The 22,998-nt window shown below is 42.5% G+C and overlaps 1 protein-coding gene across 13 annotated transcripts in view; it reads right to left on the bottom strand.

The window, feature by feature from the left end:
* Positions 1-21,452, bottom strand: part of SLC44A3 (solute carrier family 44 member 3) — an 80,732-nt gene extending 59,280 nt beyond the window's left edge. For 10 of the 13 annotated variants that reach the window (XM_070486872.1, XM_070486873.1, XM_070486875.1 and 7 more), the window contains exons 1-5: positions 21,254-21,408; positions 20,675-20,782; positions 17,153-17,295; positions 15,408-15,544; positions 14,378-14,471 (exon numbers count right to left, since the gene is read on the bottom strand). In XM_070486872.1, the coding sequence (XP_070342973.1) occupies positions 14,378-14,471; positions 15,408-15,544; positions 17,153-17,295; positions 20,675-20,782; positions 21,254-21,280 (509 nt within the window). In that variant the 5' untranslated portion in view covers positions 21,281-21,408. Of the gene's footprint in view, positions 1-14,377; positions 14,472-15,407; positions 15,545-17,152; positions 17,296-20,674; positions 20,783-20,867; positions 20,998-21,253 lie in introns of all 13 variants that reach the window. The other 3 variants (XM_044749607.2, XM_070486879.1, XM_070486876.1) reach the window with 1 other exon arrangement.
* Between the last annotated feature and the right edge of the window lie 1,546 nt (positions 21,453-22,998).

The raw sequence follows: 22,998 nt of genomic DNA, 5'->3' as shown, positions 1-22,998 counted from the left end.
GCACACTACATACTGCTTTATAGTTTGTTTTTTTAACATAATACATCTTGCAGCCCTGTTCATTTCAGAATGTAAGGGATTCCTATTATTTTTACTGAGGTAAAATGTACATACAGTGAAACATGTATGTAAACGTGTTAAACATACAATTAATGACTTTTGACAAATATATATGTCCATGTAACCACAACCCCTTTCAAGGTAAAGAATATTTCTATACCCCAGAAAGTTCCCTCATGCCCCCTTGCAATCAATCTCCATCCCTTTATAGGCAATAGTGATCTGATTTCTATACTATAAATTAGTTTCACTCTTGCACAATTCCATTTAAATGGAATTACATAGTACGTACTCTTGTGTCCAGCTTCTTTCACTGAGCTGTTTGATGTACCAGCAGATCATTTATTTTAATTGCTGAGTGCTATTCCACTGCATGAATATACCTCCATTTGGTTATCTATTGTCCTGTCTATTGCCATTGGAGTCGTTTCCAGTTTTGGGCTATTAAAAATAAGCTGCTATTGGAGTGATAGCAGCAGCACGGCAGAGAGAGCTTTCCTGGTAATCTCTCCTTTCCACCATACAATGAAAAAGACATTCATACTCCAACAGAGGACATCCAAACACAACACAAAAGACATCTGAGAGACCACGCAGCCATATGATGTTGGGCAGAGAGGCTGGAGTCCTGCTTGGAGGAGGTAGAACTGGGTAAGAGAAAACTTCACTCCCTCCCCAAAAGACTGGGATCCAGGACTGCAGGCCACTTCTGAGAGGAAAGGAACAGGGGAGGGGATGTTCATTTGCTAGAATGTCAAAGATTCCCCAAGGGCCCTGACAGCCTAGAGGGAAGCCCCCTCTCAGGGTGAAAGCTGTCATAGGGGGTGACCTCATCAAGCCAACACCCCAGGAGAGCAGATAGAGCAGAGCGAGAAAACCCCAAGAGCACACAGGAGAAAGGACCCCTCTCCCCACCCACCCAGCCCTGGATCTAGTCCCTGGGATCTTGGCAGAATGCAGAGGGCTCAGAATCCATGGCTCTTGACCCCTACTCAGTGGTGACAGACAGTAACTGAGACCAAATAATACCATGATGTGCAAAAACAGAGCCACACCCTCCAGCAGTATCAAAAATTATATTAAATCTCCAGACCAGAGAAAAAAGGACAAGTACCCAGAAATCAGTCCTTTGGACACCAAAATATGTAATCTAAATGACAGAGAATTCAAAATAGCTATCATCAAAAAACTCAAGTTAAAAGAGAATGTAGAGAAACAATTCAACGAGTTCAGGAGCTACTTCACAAAAGAGATTGAAACTATAAAGAAGAATCAATCAGAAATATTGAGGGTGAAAGACACAATGGATAAGATAAAACAAAATATGGATTTCCTGAATGATTGAGCAGACATCATAGAGGAGCGAATCAGCATAATTGAGGATAGACATGTTGAAATGCTCCAGATAGAGGAGGAGAAAGAACTAAGAATAAAATGAAATGAAGAAAGTCTCTGAGAAATATCCAACTTAATTAGGAAATGCAACATAAGAATTATAGGTATTCAAGAGGAAGAAGAGAAGGAGAATGGAGCAGAAACCTTGTTCAAATAATAGCAGAGAACTTTCCAAATCTAGGGAAGGAATGGAAATCCATGTGGAAGAGCCTAGTACATCTCCTAAATATGTCAATGTAAAAAGACCAACTGCAAGGCATAAGTGAATGACAAAGAAAAGATACTAAGGGCAGCAAGGCAGAAGAAAATAACCTACAAAGGAACCCTTATCAGGCTTTCCGAGGATTTCTCTGCAGAAACCTTACAGAGGAGGGGACTGGAATGACATATTCAAATCTTTGAAGGACAAAAACTTTCAGCCAAGAATACTCTATCCAGTGAAAATTTCCTTCAGATATGATGAGAAAGAAAAACTTTCCCAGATAAACAAAAGCTAAGGGAGATTGTAGCTACAAGAACCCCCCTACAAGAAATCCTCAAGGCCCTTGTACTGGGGGAAAAGAAAAAGGGAGAAAAGGGTTACAAAGCAGGGAGTAAGGAGATAAACAGGTAGACAAAATCAGAAAATTGCAGCTATACATCAGAACAGGTTAGCAAATACTGAAGAATAGCATTACAGACAAAGGGCAGGAAAATACCAAAAACAGGAGTAATCTTGTCATTTTAATCACAAACTCCTAACACAAGATGGAGCAAGATGTGAGAAAAACAACTCAGGAGGGGAATGTGAAAGGGACTGTATCTCTTTACTCTAAGGAAATGAGGCCATCAGAAAATGGACTATCTTATATATGAGATTTTGAATACAAACCTCATGGTAAACACTAAACAAAAAAGCAGAACAGAGACACAAATAACAAATAAGGAGAAACAAAGAAACACAACATAAAAAAGTACATAACTCAATTGGTAGACCAAAATACACAGGGCAAGAAACAAAGGAAATTCAGGAGAACTGGAAAATGAGTGATAAAATGGCAGCATTAGCCCTCATATATCGATAATCATCCTAAACATAAATGGTTTGAATTTTCCAATAAAAAGACACAGAGTGGCAAGGTGGGTTAAAGAACAAGACCCAACAATATGCTGCCTCCAGGAAACACATCTCAGCTCCAACGACAAACACAGGCTCAGAGTGAAGGGATGAAAGACGATACTTCAAGCTAATGGCAAACAAAAGACAGCAGGTGTTGCAATAATTATATCAGACAAAGTACACTTCAAGATAAGACAAGTAACGAGAGACAAAGGGGGCAGTATATAATGATTAAAGGGACACTCCACCAAGAAGACATAACACTTATATATATCTATGCACCCAACACAGGAGCACCAAAGTACATAAAGCAACTATTAACAAACCTAAAAGAAGATATTAATAATAACACAATAATAGTAGGGGACCTCAACACTCTACCTCACATTAATGGATAGAAATCATCCAGACAGAAAATCAGCAAGGAAACAGTGGAATTAAATGAAAAGCTAGACCAGTTGGACTTAATAGACATATATAGAACACTCCATCCAAAAACAGCAGAATACACATTCTTCTCAAGTGTGCATCGAACATTCTCAAGGATAGACCATATGTCAGGAAACAAGGAAAGCCTCAATAAATTTAAGAAGATTGAAATAATAACAAGCATCTTTTCTGATCACAATGCTGTGAAGCTAGAAGTTAATTACAAGAAAAAAGCTGAGAAAGGGACAAAGATGTGGAGACTAAACAACATGCTATTGAACAACCAATGGATCATTGAAGAAATTAAAGGGGAAATAAAAAAATAACTGGAGACAAATGTAAATGAAAACATACCACACCAACTCATATGGGATGCAGCAAAAGCCGTATTAAGAGGGAAACTCACTGCAATACAGGCACACCTTAACAAACAAGAAAAATCCCAAATAAGCAATCTCAAACTACACCTAACTGAATTAGAAAAAGAAAAACAAAGCCCAAAGTCAGCAGAGGGAGGGAAATAATAAAAATCAGAGCAAACATAAATGCTATTGAAACAAAAAAGGCAGTAGAACGGTCCTTTGAGAAGATAAACAAAATTGACAAAGCCCTTGCCAGACTTACAAAGAAAAAATGAGAGGAAGCTCAGATAAATAAAATTAGAAATTAAAGAGGAGAAATAACAACGGACGGCACAGAAATACAATGGATTATAAGAGAATACTACAAAAAGCTATATGGCAACAAAACTGACAATCTAGAGGAAATGGATAAATTCTTATACTCTTACAACTTCCCAAAGCTGAGTCAAGAAGAAATAGAGAATCTGAATAGACCAATCACAAGGAAAGAGATTGAAACAGTAATCAAAAGCATCCCAAAGAATAAAAGCCCAGGACCAGATGGCTTCCCTGGAGAATTCTACCAAACTTTCAGAGAGGATTAAATACCTATCCTTCTTGAGCTATTCCGAAAAATTAGGGAAGATGGAGTGCTTCCTAACATATTCCATGGGGCCAACATCACTCTGATACCAAAGGCTGACAAGGACAACACAAAAAAGGAAAACTACAGGCCAATATTGCTGATGAACATAGATGCAAAAATCCTCAACAAAATATTGGCAGCCTGAATACAGCAATACATCAAAAAGATCATATACCACGACCAAGTGGGATTTATACCAGGGACACAGAGGTGGCTCAACATCTGCAAATCAATCAACGTGATACACCACATTAACAAAATGAGGGATAAAAACCACATGATCATCTTAATAGACACAGAGAAAACATTTAAGATCCAACAGCTGTTTATGATAAAACCTCTTAACAAAATGGGGATAGAAGGAAATTACCTCAACATAATAAAGGGCATGTATGACAAACACAGCCAATGTCAACTTAAGGGGTAAAAACTGAATGCCATCCCTCTGAGAACAGGAACAAGGCAAGGGTGCCCACTCCCACCACTCTTATTCAATATAGTACTGGAGGTTTTGGCCAGAGCAATCAGGCAAGAAAAAGGAATAAAAGGAATCCAAATAGGGAATGAAGAAGTGAAACTCTCACTATTTGCAGACGATATGATCTTATATATAGAAAACCCTAAAGAATCCATAGGAAAACTATTAGAAATAATTAACAACTACAGTAAAGTTGCAGAGTACAAAGTCAAATTACAGAAATCAGTTGCGTTTCTATACTCTAATAACGAACTCACAGAAAGAGAACTCAAGAATAAAATTCCATTTACAATAGCAACAAAAAGAATAAAGTATCTAGGAAGAAATTTAGCCAAGAAAGTGAAGGATTTATACAATGAAAACTATAAGACATTATTGAAAGAAATAGATGATGACATAAAGAGATGGAGACAGATTCCATGCACATGGATTAGAAGAATAAGCATAATTAAAATGTCCATACTACCCAAAGCAATCTACAGATTCAATGCAATCTCAATCAGAATCCTAATGACATTCTTCACGAAAATAGAACAAAGAATATTGAAATTCATATGGGGCAAAGACCCCGAAGTGCTAAAGCAATACTGAAAAAAAAGAACAAAGCTGGAGGCATCACAATCCCTGACTTCAAAATGTACCACAAAGCCATAATGATCAAAACACCATGGTACTGGTACAAAAACAGGCACATAGATCAATGGAACAGAACGGAAAGCCCAGAAATAAAACAGCACATCTACGGACAGCTAATCTTTGACAAAGGTCCCAAGAACATACAATGGAGAAAACATAGTCTCTTCAATAAATGGTGCTGGGAAAATTGGACAGCCACATGCAAAAGAATGAAAACAGACCGTTATCTCACATCATACACAAAAATTAACTTAAAATGGATTGAAGGCTTGAAGATAAGGCCTGAAACCATAAAACTCCTGAAAGATAATATAGGTAGTACACTCTTTGACATGGAACTTCAAAGGATCTTTTGGAATACCATGTCGTCTCAGACAAGGGAAACAAAAGAAAAAATAAACAAGTGGAACTTCATCAGACTAAAGAGCTTCTGCAAAGCAAAAGAAACCAGGAACAAAACAAGAAGACAACCCACCGATTGGGAGAAAATATTTGCAAATCATATATCCAACAAGGGGTTAATCTCCGTAACTCGGAACTCCGGAACTCCGGAACTCCGTACACGGAACTCACACAACTGAACAAAAAAACAAACAGCCGGATCAAAAAATGGGCAGAGGATATGAACAGACATTTTTCCAAAGAAGATATACAGATGGCCAAAAAACAGATGAAAAGATGTTCAATGTCACTAACCATCAGGGAAATGTAGATCAAAACTACACTAAGATACCACCTTACACCTGTTAAAATGGCTATAATCATTAAGACTAAAAATAGCAAATGTTGGAGAGGGTGTGGAGAGAAGGGAACTCTCATACACTGCTGGTGGGAATGCAAACTGATGCAGCCACTATGGAAAACAGTATGGAGATTCCTCAAAAAACTAAAAATAAAACTACCATATGACCCAGCTGTCCTGCTACTGGGTATCTACCCAAACAAGTTGAAATCAACAATCCAAAGTAACATATGTGCCCCTATGTTCACTGCAGCACTAGTCACAATAACCAAGACATGGAAACAATCCAAGTGCCCATCAACTGATGACTGGATAAAGAAGATGTGGATATATATACAACAGAATACTACTCAGCCATGAAAGAAGACAAAATCATCCCATTTGCAACAACATGGGTGGAGCTGGAGGGAATTATGCTAAGCAAAATAAGCCAGACAGAGAAAGACAAACACCGTATGATTTCACTTATATGTGGAATATAAACAAACACATGGACAAAGAAAACAGTTCAGTGGTTACCAGGGGAAGTGGGGTGGAGGGGTGGACACAGGGGATGAAGGCAAGCGCTTATGTGATGACAGACAAGAAATAATGAACTGAAATTTCATAAAGATGTAAACTATTATGAACTCAAAACAAAAAAACACAAAGCACCATCCCCTGGGACTACAGCCTGAAAGAAATTACACTAAATAGTATTTTTAATAAAAGTTATTAAAAAAAAATAAGCTGCTATTGGGGCCAGCCCGGTAGCACAGTGGTTAAGTTTGCATGCTCTGCTTCGGCAGCCCAGGGTTCACCGGTTTGGATCCTGGGCGTGGACATAGACACCACTTATCAAGCCATTATGTGGCAGGTGTCCCACATATAAAATAGAGGAAGATGGGCACACATGTTAGCTCAGGGCCAATCTTCCTCAGCAAAAAGAGGAGGATTGGCAGTGGACGTTAGCTCAGGGCTAATCTTCCTCAAATAAAAAGCTGCTATTAACATTTGTACACAAATATTTTTATGGATGTACATTTTCATTTCTTTGAGTAAATACCTAGGAGTGGAATTGTTGCGTCATATAGTAAGTGCATGCTTAGCTTTATAAGAAACACCAAACTTTTCCCAAAGTGGCTGCACTATTTACACTCCCACTAGCAATGTATGAGGGTTCTTGTTCTATATCCTCACCAGCACTTGGTATTGTTAATTTTTAAAATGGTAGCCCTTCTCGTTGGGGTGTGGTTGATATCTCATTGTGCTTTTATTTGCATTTTCCTGATGGCAAGCATCTTTTCATGCACCTATTGGTTGTTTGTATATCTTCTTTTGAAGAAGTGTCTGTTCAAGTTTTTGCCCAGTTTTATGGAGCTATTTGTCTTTTTGTTATTGATTAAAGTAGGGGTCAGCCGCATTCAGCCCACCACCTGTTTTTGTACATGAAGCTTTATTGGAACAGAGCACAGCCCACGTATTTATGTATTTTCTATGGCTGCTTTTGCACTACAGTGGCAGAATTAAACAGTTGCCCGTGAGATTCTACAGTCCACAAAGTCTAAATATTTACTATCTGGCCCTTTACAAGAAAAGATTATAGACCCTTAAAGAAATTCTTTACATATTCTGGGTTTAAGCATTTGTCATAGATATGTATTGTGACATTCTCTCTCAGTCTTGCTTTTTTTCTTTTCATTTTCTCAATGGTGTCTTTAGATGAATGGAACTTTCTAGTTTTGATGCAGTCCACAGTATCATTTTTGTTTCTTTTATGTATAGTGCTTTCTGTGTCCTCTCAAAGAAATCTTTGCCTACTTCAAGGTGTCAAAGATATTCTTCTGGAAGCTTTATTGTTTTAGCTCTTATGTTAGGTCCAAGATATATCTCAAATTACTTTTTGTGTGTGGTATGGGATAAGAGTCCTCATACAAAATGACCCAGAGTCATTTTTCCCCCAATGTCTTTCCGCTTACGTCAGCCCCATTTGTTGAAAAGACTTCTTTTCCTCATGAAACTGACTTGGTACTTTCATCCAAAATCATTGACCACGGATATGTAGTTCTATTTCTGGACTCTCCATTCTGATCCACTTGTCTATTTGTCTATCCTCATTCCAATACCACACTGTCTTAATCGCTGTAACTTTATAATAACTCCTGAATCTTTTCTTCTTCAAGAATTTTTTGTGACCCTAAGTAGAATAAGTCGAATAAACTTGTCAGTTTCTACAAAAATTATATATGGAGGATTGTGTTGACTCTAAAGAACAATTTAGGGAGAAGTGAAATCCTAACAATATTAAAGTTTAGGGAGAAGTGAATATTAAATTTAGGGAGAAGTGAAATCCTAACAATATTAAAAACTTCCAATTCATGAATAAGGTATTTTTCTCTACTCATTTAGGTATTTAATTTCTCTCAGCAATGGCTTGAAGTTTTCAGTTGACATCTTCCATGTCTTCTATGAAATTTATTCCTAAGTATTCTATATTTTTTGATGCTGCTGAAGACGTACTTAAAAAATTATTTCCTGGGGCCGGCCCAGTGGCTGCACTCCACTTTGACGGCCTGGGGTTTGCCAGTTTGGATCCTGGGCACAGACCTATGCACTGCTCATCAAGCCATGCTGTGGCAGGAGTCCCACATATAAAGTAGAGGAAGATGGGCACAGATGTTAGCTCAGGGACAACCTTCCTCAGCAAAAAGAGGAAGATTGGTGGCAGATGTCAGCTCAGGGTTAATATCCCTCAAAAAAAAAAATTATTTCCTAAATGCTGCTGGTATATACAAATACAATTTGGTCTCGTATCTTACAACTTTGCTAAATTTACTTAGTATTTTGTAGATTCCTTTGGATTTTCTATGTAAAAAGTTAGTTCATCTGTAAATAAAGATGGTTTCATTTCTTCCTTTCTATTTCTTTTTCTTACTTTATTGCAGTTCCCAGGACCTCCATTACAACGTTGTGTGGAAGTGGTGAGAGCAGACATCCTTGCTTTGTTTCTAATCTTAGGTGGAAAGCATTCAATAGCTCACCATTGAGTATAACATTAACTGTAGATTTCTCATAGGTGCCTTTTATCAGACCGAGAAAGTTCTCAGCTATTCCTAGCTTGCTAGTCTCTTATGAAAAAAAAGGCTAAATGGTGTTACATTAAATGATATACCATCATTTAAGCAGCTTCTATTGACAATCATTTAGATTGTTTTCCATCTTTCACTATTACAAACACTGCAGTGAATAACCTTGCACAAATGTCATTTCACCCTGGTAAAAGTAGGCCTGTAGATTAAATTTCTAGAAGCAGAAATGCTTGATTAAAAGGTATGCACATTCATCACTGATGAATATCAATGAATTGCCCTCCTGGGGACGCTGCCTCCACAATGGATGAAAGTCCTTACTTCCCCATACCCTTGCCAATACAGCATATTATCAAACCTTTAGATGTTGCCAGTCTACGAGGTAAAAACATTAGAGTCTTAATGGAATCTCCTCTATCATGAGGGAGGTCCAGTCTCTTTTAGTATAGTTTAGAAACATTACGCTTTTTCTTTAATGCATCTACTCATATCATTATTTCATTTTCATATTGAGATATTGGTCTATTAAAAGTTGATTAGTAAAACCTTTTATAAGTTAGACAAATCAAACTTTTTTATATGAACTGTAACTTATTTACCTGTTAATTTCGCTTCTAGTGTTTTTGTCATGCAGAAATTTTGTTGTTTTTTTTTAAAGATTGGCACCTGAGCAACTGTTGCCAATCTTCTTTTTTTTTTTCTCCCCAAATCTCCCCAGTATATAGTTGTATATATATTTTAGTTGTGGTCCTTCTAGTTGTGGCATGTGGGACGCCGCCTCAACGTGGCCTGATGAGCAGTGCCATGTCTGTGCCCAGGATCTGAACTGGTGAAACCCTGGGCCGCCGGATTGGAGCATGCAAACTTAACCACTTGGCCATGGGGCCAGCCCAGAAATGTTTGATTTTAATGCAGCCAAATTTATCAATTTTTAAATTTATGTCTTCTGAGTTTTAAGCCATAGTTAGAAGCCTTCGTTACTCACAGGTCATAAAATAATTCTCCCATGGCTTCTAGTACTTTCTGATTTCACTTTACACATTAAAATCTTTCATCCATTTGGAATTTATTCATAAAAGGCACAGGGTATGGATCCAGCTTTCCCCCAATGCCTGCCCAGTTGTCCCAACACCACTTGTTGATAGTCCATCTTTTTGTCACTTATATGAGATGCCACTTTTAGCACGTACTAAATTCCCGTAAGCATTTGGGTCTATTCCTGGATTATCTAATGTCTTCCACTGATCTTTCTACACATGAACTAGTACTACAGTATTCTAATTATTAAACTTTATCATATGTTTTAAAAACTGGAAGGGCTAGTCCTCTTAGTTTTTCTTTTTCAGGTTTTTCTTGGTCATTCTTGTTTTTTTTCCTTTAAATTTTCTTTACAAACTTTCAAATCAGCTTATCTAGTTACTGAAAAATCCCATTTTTATTGTAATCATGATAAATGTATAGCTCTACTTTTGGAGAAATGACATCTTTATAACATTGAGTCATACTATCAAGAACACAGTCTATCTTTCCATCTGTTCAAGTTTTGCTTGTACCTCAGGAACTTATTAAATTTTTTTTTTTTTTTTTTGAGGAAGATTAGCCCCAAGCTAACATCTGCCCCCAAGCCTCCTCTTTTTGCTGAGGAAGACTGGCCCTGACCTAACATCCATGCCCATCTTCCTGCACTTTATATATGGGATGCATACCACAGCATGGCTTGCCAAGCAGTGCCAGGTCTGCACCCAGGATCCAAACCGGCAAACCCCAGGCCGCTGAAGTGGAACGTGCACACTTAACCACTGCACCACCGGGCCAGCCCCTAAAGTTTTCTTTGTTGTACACTTCTTCTTAAATTTATTTCTAGGCACTTTTGTGCTTTTGTATATATTTTTCTTGTTGCAGTAAAAGGAGTCTTTTAAAAAATATATGAGTCCTACAGATTTCTGTACATTAATCTCGTTCCCTGCCATCTAAATAAGTTTTCTTACCATTTTTAGTTTTTCAATTAATTTTCTTAACAACTGCAGAGTAGTAATTTTACCTCCTGCTTTCCAATTTTTAAACCTCGAATTTCTTTTTCTTTTTTATTACTAAACAATCTTAACACCAATGAATCTGAATTGTTTTGAAAGCAAATGTTTTCTGACCTTTCATTTAGTGTTTCTGAAAAATATGGTCAGATATAGATTGAATGTTATTTTATTTGTTTTTCTTCAAGCACAGTTCTCCGTAAGACCTTAATTTTGTCAACTAGGGTGATTTTTAGGCATTTAATAATGCTGTGCTGGTAAAGAATGGCCTATCTTAGCCCTGAGGGTGACACAGAGAGGCACAAACTGTGGGTCACCCCTGCTGGGTGGTTGACCAGCTGCCCACTGAGTGCTTCATTAGCTGGGGCAAGGGATGTATCTTTCGGCCACAAACTGTGGTTTCTTCCCCACTTCTGCTTTTCCTCTCCCCACCAGCAAAGCCACTCAAATGTGCAGGAAGTAATTTGGAGAGCTGACTGTATATTCAGATGACCCTGTATGTGGAATTCATCCAAGGAAACAATTCGGTGACATCCATGGGCACCTGTGTGGGAGGCTGGAACTAGAATATACTAGAGGGAAAACCCCAAGTCTTTTAGATTTTAAATACACAGGAGACTCAAAATACAATATTTCATTGAACACCAAAGGGAAAAAGATACGCTTGTTATCTTCTGCAGTATTTTTTTACTGCTCTTAAAAGCTCATTCATAGGTACACAAACCTTCTTGATATTCAGCCGCTGCTCTAAAAGGGTGTGTTACACCTCACGTGATCGACGGAGGAAGAAGAAACAACTGGTTTAGTCAAAAAGAGGTATTTAGAAAATGTTCCTGGGCCATATAGCCACACTTCTCATGTTTTCAAGCTTTTCACTCTTGGCACTATTCTTCCATGATAAATACGATAATTTCCATCTTAAAACAAACAAACGTTTGTGCAGGAAAAGGAAACGGAGCCCTCAAGCCTATTTCTATCTCCCTAACTCCATCCAAGAAAGGCCAGTCAATCAGCAGTTTTGTCTTCACTGGAAAAGTTAGTATTGGAAAAGTCTGCATTTAAGGAGTGAAAGGACTAGGAGTGGTCGATTGGTAGAAAAGATGGTGACCCTAGGGCACATGGTGTGGGACTTTTCCGCCAGCTTGGTGTGAGCCTAAGGAGGACATTTGCCAGGCAAAATAAAACCAATGAAGCGTCGACTGTTTGTTTTGAATCACATAAACAAATACGGACGCTGTTTGGTTTTGAATTCCAGCTCTTCCACTTGCTGGTTGTACGACCTTAACCTGTCTCTGCATCAGTTTTCTCAGCTGTAAAATAGGGATGAAAACAACGCCTACAACACAGAGGTTAGGTGAGGTCCAAATAAGTGAATACACGTCAAGAGCTTACAAAAGTACCCGGCAAATATCAAAAACTCAATAAAAGTTCTCTAGTATCATCAGTAACATCAAGATATAAGCTTCCCATGGAATTACAGTCGCCGTCCCTTTACAGTAAGAGGGGAGTTTATCCGGCTCTGGTTAGATAAACAACCTTAAAAATTCCATTCTCTCTCAATTCCTTCTGCAGGCACAGTTACAAATAGTGTTCTTTAAAAAGTCTTTCTCAAAAGGCAAATACGCAGGATCTTACTTATATATGGACTCTAAATAGTCAATCTAGAAGCTCTTCTCTAACAGAATGGTGGTGGCCAAGAGTGGAGGAGGCAATGGGGACACGTTGGTCAAAGCGTATAAAGTTTAAAAAAAAAATTCTTCTCTTTAACTGTTAAATAATTTTCTTTCAACCTGCTAAAATATTGTAGTTTTTTTCCCCTGGGTTCAGTTGTGTTTCATTGAGACGTACTTATGATATATGACAAAACCAGAATTGAAAAAATATTAACGAGGCTGGGCCCGTGGCTGAGTGGTTAAGTTCGTGCGTTCCACTTTGGCAGCCCAGGGTTTTGCCGGTTCGGATCCTGGGTGCAGACATGGCACCGCTCATCAAGACTGAGGTGTCGTCCCACATAGCACAACCAGAGGGACCCACAGCTAGAATATACAACTACGTACTGAGGGGCTTTGGGGAGAAGAAGAAAGAAAGAAAGAAAAATATTGGCAGCAGATGTTAGCTCAGGTGCCAATCTTAAAAAAAAAAAATTACAGAAAAATGGAACTGGTACTCTCCTTGGCAAATAATTCTTTCCTCTTTCAATTACTTATAACACAAAGTATTTATTTTAGAAAAGAATACCACAAGAATGGTTAACTATATTCTTCCTCCTATTCAGTTAAAACCTATCCCCTTTTTTTTCTTTTTTTAGCACCTGCTATTCAGCATTTTTCAAGCTGTACTCGCAACCTGTTAGAAATTACTGAAATCCTGAACTAAATTTCTTTTTTAAAAAAGTTAAAGAGAACAGGAACTGTTAGGGTGAATCATGTGCAGTTAAGGGCAATCTGGTTTTGTGAGACTTCTCTTTCTGCTTCGTATACGTAAGTATGTACGATGGAGGTGCGTGTATACTGGGGTTGTGACACAATAAATTTCTTACTGTGGGTCCCAACCAAGAGTGTGATAAACACTGAATTAGACAGTTGGCAAAAGGCCTTGTTCTGCTTAAATCATCAGTATTTCTCAGGGATTTTGCAAAGAGGTCTCATTCATGGTAAACATACTTAGAATTTTCAAAAGAAGGTCAATGCAAAATAATCGAAGTTTTCCTTCATCACACCTCAGCATCCTGATGGTGGCAATGATTATTAACTGTATTTTTCCCCTTAGCCTTCTCAGTGGCTCAAATACAAACCATCTACCATGGCAATGCAACCACTGCTTCCTCATTACAGCCTTATTCTACAGATGTTTATAAGGTGCCTCCTATGTGCCAGTACTACCCTAGTTGATAGGGATAAATAAGACTCTGACAGGAGCTCACTGAGTGCTATTCTTGAGAAGGACCTGTTTTCTGTTCTCAATGAGAAGAAAGGTATCATGGACACTTGGCCTTGCTTACCCAGGTCTGTTTCTTATGGACAAATCTAGAACTATACAAACTAACAATGTCTGGTTGCAATAAAAAAGCAAAAGTAAACAATTTCTACTTCGTAATAAAATAGTTGGAGTGGAAAAAATACACACCGACAACTTTGTAAAACCACTCATTTGGTAATAATTCATATATTACTTTTGCTAGCTCTAGTGTTGTCACTGCAGACTATGTGTATCTTTCTTGTTTGTTCTCTCCTTATTTATCCTGGTTCCTAATCCATTGTCCATTATGTATATTGCAAACAGTCCCTCCTTGTTTACCCCTGGCCTCCTCCAGACTGTAAGCTCCCTGCAGGCAGGGGCTCTACCCGATATACCTCCTTTGTGCTTCACACAATACCTAGAAGAGTAACAGACACGCACCAGGCACCCAATAACTTTTGTTGATGGATAAGGAAAAAGTACGGAAGCTTTTACCTTGGAGGGACTGGCAGACTGGGGCACAAGGAGCCTGCATTTGGATTCTGGGTGTAGTTGAAGGAATTCAAGCTATAAACACACAGGAAGGACCCTGGAAGCAGAAGACACACAGACTGTACCATCTTCCCATATTGTGCCCATCTTTCTAGTGGAGCCGGTAAGGAAATCATAGTCATTTTACAAACCCGGGAGAGAGACAGAATAAGTCACTCAGATTTAGAAAACAGGCCTATGGGTGACCTAAATACAAAAGAATTAGCATACCATCTGAGGTCAAGTTAGGTCCTCTCTTCCTCTTTCTCCAAAACCCCAAATCCAAAACTAAAAGCTATATGATTGGTACTAAAATGATTTGAAGTTTATTTGAAGATATTAATTGGATAGGCTTGATATTTTTAACTCAGCCTTGCAATTAATCTTTAAAAAATCTGGCGTACTATTTCACAGGCAGATAAAATTTGCAGTAAGTTGCCTCAAATTCCCTTTACTTTCTTTTGGTTGTTTAGTCCTTGTAACATAAACCTGAAAAGTGGGCTCAGAACAAGGTACTTCAGTTACTCAAACGTTTGCTACCACTTATGACTATCCCACTGGTCGGTGAAAGTACCCAACATTTTAATGAAAGAACATACTTGTTGGCAATTCACTCCGAAGCCTGTGGGCGCCTCTCTAGGACTGGATGGGCCCCGGGCACACAGCTCTCTGACCTCCGTCTGACCCTGCCTGCAGGCCATAAATGTCTGTCATCTACTCTGTGTTCTCTACGGAAGACTATTCCCTGGCAGTGAGCAGAGAACAGCTAGGGTTTCAGATAAATTCCAGATAAACCAGAGTGAAATTGAACAAGCTCAAGAGAAAATGTTTACAGCCTTTTCCACACATGAAGAGGCACCCACAAGGAAGGGCGATTTCCAGCTTTGCAGAGAAAGGAGGGTCAGGGTAAGTTATCTGGTCTAGGTCTGCACGGGTTACCCCACCGTGGTTCCCAGCCTCAGGGGAAAGAGGGAGCCCGTCCCTCGGTACCTACCACTGTTGTTTGCAAAGAGCTGAACCTCTTCCAGGGTATCAAGCTGCTCTTCAGGACAGCTGGACACACAGAGGACAGTGGAACTGAGCCTCACATCTTTCACCTCCAGGTTGCAGGAATTCATAAAGAACACGTGTCTAGGAGATAGATCAAACAGATAATGTTTTAGAGCATTTCCACTCCTTGGGTTTCACTGCGGGCTTTAAAAAATATCCGCGTGCTATCAAATATGGGAATAATTAACGCAAACTTTTATAATCAAATGCTTCAGCATAATTTAACATGTAGCATGCCTCCTGGGGGTCATCTAGGGAGTTGCGCAGCTTGGGAAGCATACTCAAATGTTAACACAACTTTCCTTTTCCAGATTCAGCATTTTCTGGGGGAGAACACTAGGGAGTTAACTTAGGAAGTCACTGAGGAAGGGAGGGGATTGATTCAACTGCCCGTGGATTGCCACATCAGGCCAGTGCAGAAACTGCTCAGTGAAGTCCACAGAAGGCATTTTTGCACCCAAGAGCGTTCAACTATACCTCAGAGACTAGCTGAACCCAGGGAAGAGAGAAGTGGAAAGGAGGGGCCAGAGGCTCTGAATTAAAGGTTTGCTCCTCCCTCTGCCTCCCAGTTTGAGAGCCAGAAAACTCAGGAGACCCTTGCTGCTGCACTGTGCAGCCACTGGGGAGGTGGGCAATGACCCCAGGCAATCCACGTCCAGCAACGCAAAGCCACCGTCCTCAGGAGTGACATTCAAGGACAGAAAACGCTTGGTCTGAGATTCATATTCGGTGACTCCAAACTTACATTCAGGACCTATTTAGACCCTTAAGATTTCTCTCCTGGGAGCTGCTTTTGATTATCAAGCCTCAAAAGTTACTAGGAGGCAGTCTCCATCGTAGAAAGTCACAGCCAGGGATTTCTCTCCCCTCTGGATTTCTGTCTCTTCTCTCCCCTTCCTGTTTCTGTGTTGGAGTCAGAGGAGGAAAAACGTGACATCACAGCACCAGAGTTGAGAGTGTAGACTGAGGAGGAAGTGAGACACAGCCCCCAGCATTCCCAGTGCAAGCCAGGTATTCTGCTTAGAGACAATACTGTGGATGGAGTACAATTGGCAACAGGATTTAACTCACTATGAATCACTGTAACAACTAACCTTTACTAAACCTTAGCTCATGCAGTGGCTGAGCCGATCCTCAAAACAACCTTGCGAGGTGGGTGCAATAACCAGTTTAAAAAGTTGAAAACCTGGCTCATAGAGGTTAAGTACTCTGTCCAAGGTGACACTGCTGAAAAGCAGCAGAGGCTGAATTTGAACTTAGGACTGGCTGATTCTAAAACCCATGTCCTTCTTACCACATATATGCCTCCCTCTTTAAGAGATGGGCTGAAAGAGTTTTGAATGGGAAAACAGCTTCCAGGCTCAACATGACTAATTTATACAAGATTTTGAAATATAGCCCTTGTATAGGTTGGGGACTTACTTGAATACTTTTTTATTTTGGTGAGGAAGATTGGCCCTGAGCTAACATCGGTTGCCAATCTTCCTCTTTTTACTTGAGGAAGATTGTCGCTGAGCTAACATCTGTGCCAGACTTCCTCTGTTTCGCACGTGCGACACTGCCACAGCATGGCTTGATTAGCGGTGTGTAGGTCTGCCCCCAGGATCTGAACCCATGAACCCTGGGCCACTGAAGCAGAGAGCGTGAACTTAACCACCACGCCATCGGGCCAGCCCCTTGAATACTTACTTTTTTAGGGTCATGTCCTGCCCTGAAAGAGGGGCTCCTTCTACTGGGGAGTTCTTCTTGCCACACACGTTGCCAAAGCTGTCATAGCCGAAGAGGAGTCTTCCCGTGGCTCCCGCCGCCACCGAGTAGCCCATGATGAACACCTGGCAAAACCCATCCAGGTGGCATGTGAAAGCCTGGCCAACGTGCTGAAAACATGGTCCCCCACATCCCTGCAGATGCTGATATAAAATGGAACCAGGTGAAAATGAATCCCCCAGCGTCACTGCACTGCTCTCCTTCAGCAACAACGTCAATGACTCAAATGAGTTAGGAAGCTGCTCATGTGCTACTTGTGTGAACAGGGTGGGTAGGGAGAACGTTCTAAAACGCCGACACAGAGTTCTCTCCATTTTCTCCCCTCTTTGCACTTCTCGCCGTCTTCTCCTAGCGTCTGTCATTTTTCCCTCTTGGCCTCACTTCACCAGGACAACTCAGTGCTTTTCCCCTCGAGGTTCTTGGTTTACCAAGTGCACCAGGGCTGTACTACTTCTTTCTCTGACTTTCCTCCCCTTCCTCCCTCTCCCTCGCTCTCCCTTTTTCTTTCTGTCTTATATTTAGGGCACTCCGACCCTCAGGGGCAGAGGCAACGCAGCTGACATGTACAAAAATACTGTTCATAACGAGCGTGAAAATGGAATAAGTGCTTAAAACACACAAAATAAAGAATCTTCGTATTCTGCTGGACAAGAACATCTTGCAATCTATAGTCACTTTTCTTTAATTTCATAACGAATGTGGGATATTTGAAATTTCAGCTCAAATGATGGTTCCATTAATACGCATCGGCAGGCCTTCTACCAGGGCTGAGTATGTATCTTCTATAACACAGAGCTGTAAGTTTCCCAACATGCAATGCAGACAACACCATTTAATAGGTGGTAACGACAGCCTCATTCCAGGAGAGGGGATACCGTACACCATTCAATAAAATATGGTGTTGATACCATATGTTCCAAAGGTATATCACCCCAAAGTGAAATAGGTTTCAGACATTCTGCATTCCCTACTAATTAAGAAATCAAGATAGCAGTCTTCAAGTGCCCACTGTGTGCCAGCGGCTCTGTTGCTGGAGGACAGAAAGGTGAACAACCTCAAGTCCCCATCCTCAAGGAACTGAGCCTAGAAGACAGGCGCGGCTCAGGGCTCAGGAATCACTGGCCTCCTGGGAAGGAGGCTCTCTGCCCCTCGAACGCCCCCAGCACTTGCCGTGGTCAGACTCCAGGACGAGTGCGTCACCTGTGCTGGCAGACAGGTCATTCCCCCTTTACTTACAGGCTGCGGGTGTGGGTTTGACGGTGTGCCCACGTGGCCGGCACAGCAGGCTGACCCAGCCCCGCATTGCTCCTCCCCTGCCCTTCCAGCTAAGATCCTGATTGGGTTTGGGTTTAGAGGGAGGAAAGGGGTCGTCTGTTTCTGCCCAGTTCTCCAGAGAGCTAATAAGGAAGTGACCGTTCCCATTTACTAGCATTCTTTATGTTAATCTCTCCCTTGGAAGGTTGTGGGGAGAAGTGGGAGGTTTTTTCTTAGGGGGGAAGGAGGGATTTGGGTACCCCTGAGTCCCTGCCTTACAATTACTACTTTAAACCATCGAAAATTTGTTCTAATTTCAAACACACAATAGCAAGTCCATAAGATAGGTGATACGGTAGGTGTGTATACCAGGTAGGGTGGGTCTACCAAGGTCACTGTCAACTGTGCCGGGGAGATCTAGAAAATGGAGTCTTAAAAGACAAGAAGGAGAGGGCAAGGAGGGAGAGGACTCTGGAGAGGTAAGTAGAGACAGAGATGGTCCAGGTTTTGAGACGCTCTCTTCTATGTGTCTTATGCAAATATAAACAAAGACTGGTAGTCTTTCTATTTGCAACAGACTGTCCCTGCTTCCAATTCTGGCCCCTCACCCCTAACCTCCTTTGTCCAACCCTAACTCAGGGCAGCACCACCAATAATCCAGTCCAGCATGTGCCCCGTCACCGGTCAGTTCACAAGACCAGGAAGCTGAAGAGCAGAGACAGGAAAAACACTCTTTGCCCTGTTTTAAATATCTGTGGTTTAAAAATGTCGCAAAAGATACTAAAAGCCAGTCAGCTAAGGAAGGACTCTCATTATTCAAATTTAATACAGTAAAGAGAATGTGGGCATATTGAAGCCTTCAGACTGATTTTGCAAATGACATGTAATTTTAAAGCAGTTTCCAGCTCTGTGCCACCTCTCAGATGGTTCATAATTCTTCAGGCTGTGATGGGCCATCTACGAACCCTCTCCCCAGACAGCTGTCGGGCTGAGAGTCTGGTAGCCATGAGGGCTAGGGAAGATCACCAAGTAACATTAACAGCCGGAGGTCCAAGCAGCCAGGTGCAGGCAGGATAGCTGGTCCCTGCATTTATGCAATAGCAGACCCGGCTAGAAACACGGGCATCTGTGGGAAGTTAAGGAGGAGGTGTAGTTTCTCTCAGCTCCTAGCGGAGAGCTCCAACGGCCATGATTTAGACACCCAGAACATTCAGTTACACCTTCAAAGCCCAACCTTCCCCTGTGTCTGTAACCAGTTGGTAAAGCCAACAACTGCACAAATACCTTTCTTACTTGGAAAGAGGAACAAACACTATATTCGAGTCATTCAAACAGAATTCTTTTCAACAAAGGTAATTAGTATCTGGTAGCTATTATCGAGCTTTATAAATTAATCATTTACCATGCAGCAAACAGCATGCCTCAATCTGGAATGCATGGTTTCACGAACATGCTCTTGGAAGTAGTTGAGCGAGCCTTTTTCTGCTGTTACCTACGACTCTAAAATATGCACTGAAGCACCAACATTCAGCTTCCAAGAGACTCTCCCAGGACTGAAATGGCACAGCCGGATGAGGTCGACCAGCAATCCTACACACCTGGAAGCTGGAGTGGGGGGAAATTATTCTCTAACTAGAGGGTTTAAATCAAAGGCCTGTTTCCCTGTTAGCTGCTAAACCCCACATACCAGGAGGGTGGGTGTTATGCTCAGCTAAAGTATGAGTAACATATTTCTAGGCTCACCCTGGATTTTCCTATGTTAGAGGAACCGCAAACACTTGAGGAATATTTTATTTTGGGGGCTGAGACAGTAAAAGAATTTCCAAGCAGCGAGCTCGGATAATGAGACCACACACTGGTCTATTAAATAACAAGCCGGATGCAAACGGTGATTCTCATCTGCTAATGGAGTATTCCCTTAGAACGTGGCCTGCGGCAGGAAGACAGCCTCTCCCATTCAGTAAGTCGACGAGGTTAGGAGATACCTGACAAGAATTCTCCAGGACTGATGTTTATTCTGCAGTATTGGTAGATGTCTCTCATTGCACCACAGACTTTAACCTGGTAGCTCCCGGGAGCCCTGGGCTTCCCCAGGGAAAGTACTAGGGGAGCAATTTACATTTGGGACACAGTTATTTCGGGACACGCGCACACGCTCTGGGCTTTTCCCTGCCAAGCACCCACACTTACCAAACCAGTCCAAAAGAGAAAGAACAGGGATAACCATATCGTATCTGTGCATTTCCTATAAATCTGAGGTCGCCACTCTCTTTCCCTGGGGGTTCTCTCTGCAGAAACCTTCCAGAAAAAGAAGGGAGAGAGTTTAGAAAAAGAGGATAAATAATGGTATGGATCCCAGCCTGGAAACTGAACCCAAACTTACTCGAAGACTGCTCGATTGTTTTTTTTTTTTCCAACGTGGCGGCCTAAGCTTTCCTGGGAGCCTGTGAAACACCTGCTCTTGCGGAGCGTTTGTGAATTCCCAGTCGCCAAGTCCTTCCCCGGAGGTGCACCTGGAGGCGGCCCCAAGTTCGCGCTCCGAGGCCAGCCTCTCCCGCGCCTCTGCCCCAGCACTTCAGTGGGGTCCGAGGTCCTCCTCGCCAGGTGTCCCCAGCACTCAGCGGCGCCGGGGCGGGGGGTTATCCCTGAGGATTGGGGGAGGCGGAAGCGTCCCGGCAGGGCAGGTGCATGCAGGAGGGGACCTGAGCTTTCCCCCGCGGTGCCTTCCCCCGCGGTCCCTTCCCCGGGGGGCCAGATGCGGACACTGACCTGGTACTCGGCGCCGAAGCAGTGCATCCTGCGCTCCGCGCCCGGGGCCGCCGACTGGGAGCCGGCAGAGCGCCCGCGGCGGGCGGGCCTGGGGGCCAGGCGGCCGAGCGGCGGGAAGGGGCGCAGCGCCGCCCCGCGGCCGCCTCCGGGAACCACGAACTGCGCGCTCGGCGCCGCCTGGAGGAGAGCCGGGCCCCGCGAGCACCGGCCCGCCCAGGGCCTCGGCCGTCGGCGCAGTCCTTCCCGTCGGGATCCGGGACCCGGGGCGCTTCCCCGCCCGCCTCACCCCGGCGCGGCGGCCGCTCCCGGGCTGCCAGTTTCGCGGCCTGCAGCGTGGAGGTCCCGGGCCGGCCCCGCCACCACCCCGGCGTGCCCTGCCGGGGGCTTGGTTAGCTGGCCAGCCACTGCAGGGAGCAGGAAGCAGAGGTTCAGCAAATCCTTCCCGAGGGGTGGGGGACCGTTCCGCGCTGCGTTATTCAGAGCTCACAGGTAAGAAGCACTTGCCCCGTGCCGGATTCTGTTCGACCTGCTTTACAAGCTTTATTAAATAATCAACAAGGCAGGGACTGTTGTTATCCCTAAGCTACAGATGAGGGAAACTGAGGCACAGGACAGCAGCTATGTAACATGCTCGAGGAGACACAGCTAGCACACTGTAGGCCCAGGAGTTGAACCCAGACCCTCACGGAGTCGCTCTCAAGGCGGTTCTCTGCAAACGCTACCATGTCTCTGGTTCAGCTGCCGTTTCTACCGAGACGGTGGACCCGGCGGCTGCTGGCTCTCTGCCACAAAGTCTTTCCTGGAGGCACTACCGGAGCCGGAGGAACCACGGGTTCTAGGAAGCAAAAGAACAAGAATAAAAACCCTGGGAGCCTGAAGACTGCCTTAGTCTGAGTGTGCCGCAGGTGGGTGGCGGGAGGAGACGCTTAGACGTTGGCGGGGCTGAAAGAAACTTAGGGTCTGCTCTCACCTCTCTCCCGCGCTGCCTTGGGACAATCATTGTCCTACTCTTCGCACTTGAAATGGTAGCAACCGCAGAAGCCGCTGGTGGGGGAGTCCTCCAGGTAATAGCAGACCAGCACAGAAGTGCTGTTGGGGTGAGAATTATCACTGCAGACTGGTCCCCCTTACCCCTTTCACTCTACTCCTCCCCCTCCACACCTCCAGGGCTGCCAGGTTACTGTTTTCCTTCAATACTGTGTCTCCTTGAAGGTAGAAACCTGGTTGGAGGAATGATCTGGTGTAGTATCAGAAAGTGTTGTTCTCTGGGGCCTGAGACGTCAGTCCTGGGCTCATCACCACCTTCCCACCCCACACCCACTGGGCCCTCCTGGACGCATGTTTATCAGGGTAGCTGAACTCCAGGGAACAGGAATTCACAAGACAAATAACCAGACAGCTGAGGAGTACAACTACTATAAAAAGACCACAACTGAGCAACATGTAGCCTCTGAAACCTAATTGTGAGAGTAGATGGACCAAGATTTTTAAATAAACATGATAAATATGTTTAAGAAGATGAGAGATGACGATAGCAGTATGAATCAGGAAAAAATATCATGAAACTAAAACAAACAGAAATATTACGCATGAAAAATATAATTGGAATGAATATTGATGCTGTTTATTAATAACATTAGATAAATCATAGAAAAGATGCCACTGGATGCAGCTAATTAAGATGAATTATTGATTGGAAGAGCAGTTTCAGCAGCTCTGCAGAGGCAGCAAGAAAAGGTTAAAAA

The sequence above is a fragment of the Equus asinus genome, chromosome 16 (assembly GCF_041296235.1).
Source record: "Equus asinus isolate D_3611 breed Donkey chromosome 16, EquAss-T2T_v2, whole genome shotgun sequence".
In the NCBI taxonomy this organism is placed as follows: domain Eukaryota; kingdom Metazoa; phylum Chordata; class Mammalia; order Perissodactyla; family Equidae; genus Equus; species Equus asinus.
Note: the sequence above shows the minus strand (reverse complement) of the source record. Positions and strands in the feature narration are given on the sequence as shown.